This window comes from Kryptolebias marmoratus, linkage group LG6 (assembly GCF_001649575.2).
Source record: "Kryptolebias marmoratus isolate JLee-2015 linkage group LG6, ASM164957v2, whole genome shotgun sequence".
Taxonomy (NCBI): domain Eukaryota; kingdom Metazoa; phylum Chordata; class Actinopteri; order Cyprinodontiformes; family Rivulidae; genus Kryptolebias; species Kryptolebias marmoratus.
This window is the reverse complement of record NC_051435.1, coordinates 11,809,697-11,818,993: the sequence shown is the minus strand read 5'-3', so window position 1 is coordinate 11,818,993 and position 9,297 is coordinate 11,809,697. Positions and strand designations below refer to the sequence as shown.

The following is a 9,297-nucleotide window of genomic DNA, read 5'->3' as shown; positions in this document are numbered from 1 at the left end:
CTCAGATTTCAGCTTTCAAAAACATATAATGGAGCTTTAGGCCTGATCCCCAGTCAGTTTCACTCCAATCAACACCTGCACTCACGTGACCAGAGTGGCCCCTCAGTGAGTCAGACAAACAAGGACTCTAACGAGCCTCCATTGTTAGGAGAGTGAGAACAATTTGCAAGCAATCCAGCTTACATCACATCTCATCTTTTAAAGCTCAACTCCACACTCTCTATTTCTGAATTGAGAAAGCTCCTCGGATGAGAAGCGAAACGTCTTCAGCTACAGAATAGAAGTCCAGTCGTTTTTGTTTTTTAACTCTTTTTTTTTAACTCTTTTTGAATTTACCATGGCCTGGATGACTGAGAATCTACACCAGCATACGCTTATTTTTACCCCAATCATTACAAATAATAAATACAACAGTCATAAATTAAAAATAGTGTCAAAGTAAAAGGTTGCTGTGCTGTTTTAAAGGGTTATTAACAAAGTTTTTATACTTAAACTGGTGGTATTTGGGGGTCAGAAGCTTCTGCCACTCTTACTTTGTGGGTCAGAAGCAGAAAAGTTTGGAAACTACTGGCCTAAAGCAAACTTTCACATTGATATTCTGAAAGTCTGCTTCACTGGCAATAACTGCTCAATCAGCCGAATTAATAAAACATTTTAGGGAAACCTCTCCACAGTCAGACTTTTATCAGTTTAATGATCCTTTAGCGTTTGAGCGTCTGATTTCTTCTGCGTTTCGTTGCTGAACTGCTGCACGTGGGTGCTTTTATTTTCAAAACCAAACCTATTCTTTCAGTGGTTCCACATCTCGTTGGATGGTTTTAATGCGACGACAGCGAAGAATCTATTCTGTTTTACCGGATCATCTGATTTACAAAAACGGAGAATTTCTGGTTTAATGTGAGCTCACAAACGTTTCGTTTCGCTCTGATTTCTTGGAACTAAAATGCAAGCAAAACGCTGATCACTAACTCACAAACGAACCAACGTGTTGATCCTCGTGCATTTCTCCGCCTTCTGTTTGAATCCAGAGCCCCTGATGTTTATGTAGGTGTTTGCAGCTTACATCGCCTGTGAGTCAATGCCTGTCCTTTAAAAAGTGAAACCAAGCACAATTAATAATTCAGAAGAAAACGAGGTTTTGCTTCCAGCTTGCTGTGTTCCCTGTTACTTGTGCTGTTTTGTATGTGCCATGAATTGTACCCACACCGTCGTTGTACAAGTGTTTTCTCTGAGAGGGAGCGCTTAAGACAATAGCTATTCATTCCTCGCGAAAGCTCCACGTATTTTATTACTCACGCCGGAACGTGTGACATTTAAGACTCTGCTGTGTAGGAGATGGAGTATTTTTAAATACCAACCAAAACAACAACAACAACACGCCTATATAATGCCCCTTTCTCTACGTTTTCATCCACATGCAGCGCAGCATGTAGCAAGTTCTCAACACATTTTCACCTGCAGGCAGCCTGCATGTCTATCAATCACTGCATTTTGCTGTAAGATATGCTCCACTGTCAGGACATGGGGACGGTATTTGCTGGGAAAAGCTGAGTCATACAAAGACCAATAGATTTAAGACGAGCATGTGGCTTCCATGAGCAAGCGAGGGACATTACTGTGTAAACACATCTGCATACTGCGTCTGTTTGCTGGTTTTTTACTGCTGCTGTACTTTGGACCTTCTCTTTGTTGTGCTCGCCTCGTCCTCTATTATTATCCCTGACCTGAGTCTAATATTTCTGCCTTTTTGACAAAAGGATGATGTTGAGCTCCCAAAATGTTGTCACGTCGCGATCGTTTCTTTAAATTAAAGGTGTCGTGCTCACCGAAGCTCCAATAAAAACAGCTCTGAAGTACATATTATGTAAGAATGCAGCAGTTCTTTGAAACAGAAACCTGAGATTAAGGATATACAATTGTAATGTAATGTAAAGGCGAAGTTGTGTTTCGCAGGTGTTTCGTGGTTTATTACTTCCTCTAACAAGTGAGTGCATTCAGGAGCATCAGCTGCAGTTTAGCTCCAGTATCCCACTGTAATTTGAAACAAATTTTTAAATATAAATTTCATTTATAATTTCTCAAATTAAACAACAACCTCCCACACAGATCCTTCTGGTCCTGTATGGACTCAGTGTTTGTTGTTTCTCTGCTCAAACTCACCTGATGTGAACTGCTTGTAGTTTGACACACTGATTCCCAAACATTTCAAATAACCCACAAAAACACTTGTGAACCCAACTATTAATAGCTGAAGTGTGCAAATACTGATAATAAGCAAAAACACAGAGCTACTATGACTGCACAAACAGCCTAAACTCATATTAAAGAATGTTATCAACTTAAAACTGCTGTTTCTTTAATTCCTTATGACAAAATGTGCTGTGAACAATCATCTTTAACTTTTATTTGATTGCTGGGAATTAACTCAAGACCGCTGACTTGTTTCACAACCACAAGTGGAGTTCTAGCAGCTGATAATGAGACCATTTCTGTCCTTAATTTAAAATGACGAACTTTTTAAAATAATGACAAGTGTAATAATACAGGTTATATACAATATTACCTCTTAAACCACGAAACCTGATTAAAACTCTTTTTACTTGCATCAGATTTTCAAGTGTTTTGACAGATTTTCAGAGGTTTTTCCTCTTGAATCACAGGTTCTGGTAACAGTTACTAAACTATAAGCTTGCACGTGCTTTCATTTCTATTCTTTCATATTTACATTAACATGTAAATGTGAGGAGGAACATGTCGAATTAAACGCTGCTTCTTCCCGTGAACTTGGACAATGCATAACATCTGCACTTAAAGAAGTAGAAATTAAAGAAATGGAGTTTAGCTATATGTTGGGCAGTTGTTGTTTTGTAAGTGGGATTACATTTAACCTGCTAAATCCTGTTTAAAGAGAATAAAGAACATCTGAATGGCTACAAATCCCAAAACAGCTCAGAAGTACTCAGGTGAAATTATGGGTTTTTTTTTTTCTTGTAACTGTATAAATTACAGGTGATGTCAATTAGGAGTAAGAAGAACCAGGTAATTTATTGATTTAACCCAGAATCAGAAGCTGTTTGTTCAAGCTTAAGCCTCATCCTGGAGCAGCTAAAAGGTGTCCTGATAAAAAACAGTAACCTTGGAGCTCCCAAGGAGGAACTATTTAAAGCTTTAAATCCAAACTACGGCAGCAGATACCACAGATGTTTTAATACAGCTGTTGAAACACGAGGCAGCGGTGAAGACTCGGAAGCCCGGCTGATTAAAACGAGCTGTCTGCTCGGTGACAGCCTGCGACTGTGTTACCTCTTATCCAGACAAACCATCCACTCGGCAGATTCCGACGAATGGGACGAGGTGTGCGCCGCTACCATCGTGAAATCCAGCTGACGGTCCCGCTGCTGGTGCTGCTGAGGCTGCTGCAGAGGAGGAAGAGGAGGGAGAGGAGGGGAGGAAGGCTGCCTCTCTTCATCACGGAGCCTGCTCACCTCAAAGGTGCGCGCAGAAAGGGCTGGACTCCGATCACAGACAGACACTTTTTAATGTTTGTTGCACATCACTTCACGCGGCTTTTTAAGGTCACCTGGACGTCTTTTTGTTGTTGATGCTTTTTTTTAGTGCCAAACCCTATAGAAAAAGATAAATAAAACGCGTTTATCATGTTTTTCTTTTGTTTTTTTATGTGGTCCNGGGGGGGGGGGGGGGGGGGGGGGGGGGGTGTTAATGGACACCCCTATAATTTTCCTCCCTTAAAGTTGACTCAGTTTTAACAAAAATAAAAATTAAAAAATTTGTTGCAGTCTCGCTGATCTCTGCCACCACGTGACGAGTAAGCTGTGGAGCTGCAAAACTGGGCCGTGCACGCATGTCAGGGCAACTGGTAGCTCCAAATTATCCCAAGGTGTGAGTGAGAGCGTGAATGGTTGTCTGTCTCCTTTGTCTCTATGTGTCTCTGTGATGGACTTGCAACCTGTCCAGGGTGTCCCCCCCTCGCCTCTCGCTCAGTGATGGCTGGAGACAGGAACCAGCTCCTCCCCTGTGACCCAGAAAAGCAGTGGTGATAGATGTAGCAGTCCCAAGTGACTGTAACATCAAGAAGAAGGAGCACAAAAAGCTGGAGAAATACCAAGGGCTTAGAGAAGAAATAAAGAAGTTGTGGAGAGTCAAGACCTCAGTGGTGCCAGTGGTCATCGGAGGATTCCATGCTGTGACCCCCAAACTGGAAGATCAGCTCCAACAGATCTCAGGAAGAACCTCAGAGATCTCTGTCCAGAAGAGAGCAGTCCTAGGAACAGCTAAGATACTGAAGAGAACCCTGAAGCTCCCAGGTCTCTGGTAGAGGACCTGAGCTTGAAGTGAAAGTGGAACCGCCCATGTGGATCAAATAGGGTAAGATGGAAGTTTTTATATATATACACACCAGCTTGGTTCATCAATAACAACAAAAAGGAGGGGTCAAGACATGTTTTTCATGCCAAACTGTAACGAAATAAGGTAAATTAACACTTTACTGTGGATGTAAAGTGTTGATCAATCTGCTCACTGCGTGGACGAGAAATATAACACAACTAACACTCTGCATTTGTCAGCACATAAAAAACATTTCACTCCCACAGATCACTGCTGCTGAAAGCGTGACTGTTAGGTGGACTTTTTAAAAGCTCTAGCTCCTCAGTAGACATTTGTGGGACACGTCTGACACTAAACAACAAGTCCCAGGATGTTCAAAATGACAGTGATGAGAAACAAATAAAGTACAGAAATTATGGACAAATTATACAGTGGACACAAGACAAGTGAAAGATGCTTACAAAGATTTGGAACAGGAACATGTAGTTAAAAAAAAGAGATCACTCAGCATAAAGACTGACCTCTGAGGCAGATTATTGTACCAACTTATACCAAGTTTCTAGAAACAAACTGCGTACAGAAACTCAGAAAGGCTGCATACACTGACGTCAAATGGCTGCTTTAACTGTAGCACTCTGTGTGAGAACTGACTTTGTCTCTTAGGTGGAAACATTTCCATAATGGACTTGAGAAAACGATGCTTTGTAAGAAGAGGCCACAAAATGAAAGGGTCATTGGTTTCTCTTGGTTACCTTGGCAACCAACTGCTGCGGAGACAAAAAGGCTGTGGTGCAGCGACTCCGTCTGTGCTGGCAACGCTGTGAGGAAAACTCTTTGTAGACCTCTGCCACTACTTTTTTTTTATCTCTGGAAGCCTGATAACTTGAAATAATCATTGGGTTTTTGTGAAGGATTTTAAAGATACTTCTCTTCTGTTTATTTTTATGTGATGCAAAATATAAATCACAAACACCCTCAATGAATAAAATGATTGATTGTTTTGTGTGGAGGCCATGTCAGCAATACCTACAATAAACAAATCAATGTCAAATTCAAACTTTGATTTTTAAGATTGGCCTTGTTGTTTCTCTTTTTGAAACTGTTTTTTTTTATTATTTTTTGTCTGCAGCAAGATGGCAGCATTGTGTTTATAAAAATGTAGGAATTAGGTTACCAGAGTACAAGTTTCTTTCAGTCCTTTAGTCGTATTATTGTGATTTGAAATTAAAAACAATAAAATATAGAACTTTAGGGATTGGACCTCAGTTTGATGGCCTGAATATATTTTTTGGATATTTAGCCTTTGGGTGTTAATGTAAATTCTTGTTGCCAGTGGATGTCTCTTTCCTTCAGAATGAGGAGAATATGCTCTTCCGATTGTCATCTTGCCCTTTCTCGCTTCGGTAAATAGCAGGGCTAAAGGACTGGGTTCAGGTCAGGGCATGTATAACACAAAACACACATTCCTGTATTGCAGCATGCCATTAACTCGCAGCTGCCATGGATCAAAAGACAACAATGTGTGAAGATGTCAAAATAAACACCAGTACTTAGCCAGAGTCTGTGCCTTGAGTCGTGTGTTCTCAAACCAATGTTCTCTTAAGGCAATAGCAAAGATCTTATGAAGTGGAGTTCTTTGCACGGCGGCAAAATTATGGTGCTCTGTGCTGAGCTGAGCGGCGCACAGACTGCAGCTTGTCGCTCTCTGATACGTCCAATCAGAAGGAGTCACATGCGTGCAATCATACTGGAGTTTGTGTGTGAGTCCACTCGTCCTCCCACAGTCTTAGTTTGGTTTTACTTTTATGATGTCAACAAGGTGTCACATTATGTTCTGCTCAGTCTGAGATAAACATGGAGGCAGTTGTTGAACAGAAGCTGCTGTTAAAAGACCCTAAAAATCGTTTAAATCCAGAATAAATATTAATATACTCTGCTATTAGCCTTTTCCCTCCTACTCAGTAACTGTATTGCTAGTGCTTTTCTCTGACAAATAAACAGATTTATCCAGCATTGAAGCTGCAGTTGGAAAAACAAGATACTTTCTGGATAAGTTTTTTTGTCTATTGGTAACCAGCGCTGAACTTGGGTGCAGTTGCAGGTGTGCCCCATTCCCTTCTTTTGGACTCTATAAGTCTATTGCTATAAGTTTTGAGTTGTGCAAGTATTTTTGCCAGAAATATGATATTCCTGCAGGAAGTGTCTCAGGCTGTTGCTGCTATGCTAGAAAATAACCATCACATTTTAATGTACATAACTGTGTAATGTAAAATTTGTGGTTTTAAAAGATTATGAAACTTTAGAGATTAGATCAGATTTGCTTTAAAACAGCAGCAAACCACTTTGGTCTTGGAAATAGCCTTTAGCTCACATGTGTTCTCTGTTCCTTGGGGGCAATCTCCTGCATGTTTTAGATGTGTTCTTGCTCTAAAACACCTGCTTTAAATGAATGACATGGACATGCTACCAGAGAACTTGATGATTTGGTGAAGAGGTAATTAAACCATTTGAATCACGTGTGTTGGAGCAGAAAAACCTCAAACTTCCAGGACAGAGGCCCTTGAGGCCTGGAGCTTGACAACCCTGCTTTAGCTCAACAACCCGGTCAGAATTAAACTTCATTTCTTCAAACTGAGGTCTCATAACATCTGAGATATTAACTGATCATAACCTTTTCACAGAACCACACTTGGATAAAATGAAACCTGTGCTTTAAAACTGAGTCAAAGTTGCACATTAACTTTGTTTATAAAATACTTAGTCCTCAGTGGCCCATTTTTATGAGTTACAAGTAAATCAGATATACGTTCTGAGAAGCACATCTTACAACAGAGAAAAATGCCAAATGTAGAGATCATTTTTGCAATAATGACTGTCTTTGGTCGGATAAGACAGTCAGAGAAAAGAAGAGATTTCCTGAATGGTTCTACTGCGCACTCCAGCCAGATCACCTGCTCTGTTTTTCATTTTCCTTTTCCCTGTTCGTTCCATGTTGTTTAACAGGTTGCTATAGGGACCACAGACTTGGCTGTGATGCTCCTCCAAAGCCAATGACTGCGTGGCTTTTCAAACCTACAGTTGCTAGGAGATGCTCCTGCAGACTCCAATAGTAAACCCTCATCTGCACATGCAGCACAATTTTAAATGCTTTTCAGCATTAGAGAAAAACTCACGGTATGTGGAACGTATGCTTTTAAAGAATAGAGCAGGTTCGAATTTCTTTTAGGTTGCATTTGTTTCTTTTTTTGGCAGAGGATGGTCACTACCGAGACTTAATATTTGCTTTTCAGGAAGAAGTTTTCCCTAAAAGAGCAAAGTTAACATAACATAAATTAGAGAAATTCAGTTTAATGAGGAGTGTTTCTTAGCTGACACTTTTCAGAGTTCAGACATCGGATCGTGGCCAATTATCAACGGATTTATACAAAACAAATTAGGCCAGAGCACCTAAGAAAGCCATATTGTACAGCAACAACAAAGAGCTTACATAAACTACGAACATGGGAGTGGGAATAAGAAGGTTTCACAGATCAGATAACCACGTCTCAGATGGAATGTGAGAGGAGATAACTCCAGAGGAAATGCCTGAGGACTGAGACTTTTCCAGAGACATCTCCTTGAAAGACTCAAGACACCAGTTTACTGAAAACACAGCAACATGTTTTTAATGTGCTCCAGGAAATCCCTACAAAAGGTGATACAAAATACCATTTTATAATAGGGAAAAGAAATGGTCTTGGAAAAAAAAAAAAGAAAAATGCTTAAGCTTTCGTCCAATTATAACTGTAAATGGGATTACGCCTAAGGCTGCTTTGAAATGTGACAGTGCTCATAAAAAGTGCCCGATAAATAGATCACCATCTGTTCATGTCTCAAACTGCAGTCTGGTTCCTGTTTATCAATAATTACTACGCTCTTGCATTTTGTTGCGTAAAGCTGCCTTTAAGGGCTGCAGGGAGTTCAGAGTATAAGGAACCCAATTGCTGTTTACATTCTGCATCCGCACTTATATTTTCGTTGAAGGAAAACACTTTTAAAAAGTAACTTTTGCAGGAAATATATATTAAAAAATGGAGATTATTTATCTAATTTACTTCTTTATGCAGTCAGTGTCTGTTTCCTGGGTCAGTTGGCCAGTGATATTTTTGTAATATAGGTTCTTGGCCTCTGAGGAAATCAACCTATACTGTCAGTCAATTTGTTTGAGAAGGAGCTCAGAAGTCAGATTCTTTTCTTTACTAGAACTCAATAACACATCAGATGTCAACAATGCAGAGAGTCATTCCAGTTCTGCATGAGACAGAGTATCGATTTAAACAGCTCATAGAAATCTGCACTGAGGAATCAGTTTAACGGATCATTTTCTCAGTTTAAGTTAGAAATTTTAAATGGTCCAAATGGCTAAATATAGTCAGGGTATAGAGCATCCAGGATTCCTGTCAGTGACCTATTTTTATTGAGACCATATAAAGATCCTGTAAATTTTAGTTCCCTTATGTTATTAGAAGGAATACCATAAATCACTGCAGAGTCACTTGTGTCAGAACAAAGATAAGCCGCACAGAACTAGAAATAACCCCTACTGTCACAGCCATCTTTTATTTTTCCTACCAATTCTCCTAAAGGTTACTGACATATAAAAAGAGCTATTTGACGTATGGTTATTTCATCTTTGCTATGCAAAGATAAGCATCTTAAATTAAAGGTTCTTCTGGCTTTCAGAAAGCCTTTCAAAGTTTGTCTTTGGACTTTAGCTGCGTTTCTTCTCACTTTAGTTGATGCCGAAATACATTTTTATGAGAGTCATGAGTTATGAGAGTAAGAGATGTGACTGAAGAAATGCTTGGGCGCCTCAAGAAACTTTTTGAACACTGGCCCCAAACCCCTTCAACCATGGGCCAGGGTTAGGGCCCTGGGCTAGGGTTAGGGTTTCCTCAGGGTTGAAGGGGT

The 9,297-nt window shown here is 40.0% G+C and overlaps 1 protein-coding gene across 1 annotated transcript in view; it reads right to left on the bottom strand.

The window, feature by feature from the left end:
- The window catches only part of rapgef4a (Rap guanine nucleotide exchange factor 4a), a 27,959-nt gene extending 24,397 nt beyond the window's left edge, over positions 1–3,562 (bottom strand). The window contains exon 1 of the mRNA XM_017422583.3: positions 3,304–3,562. Within this exon, the coding sequence (XP_017278072.1) occupies positions 3,304–3,371 (68 nt within the window). The 5' untranslated portion in view covers positions 3,372–3,562. The remainder of the gene's footprint in view (positions 1–3,303) is intronic.
- Positions 3,563–9,297: the final 5,735 nt, after the last annotated feature.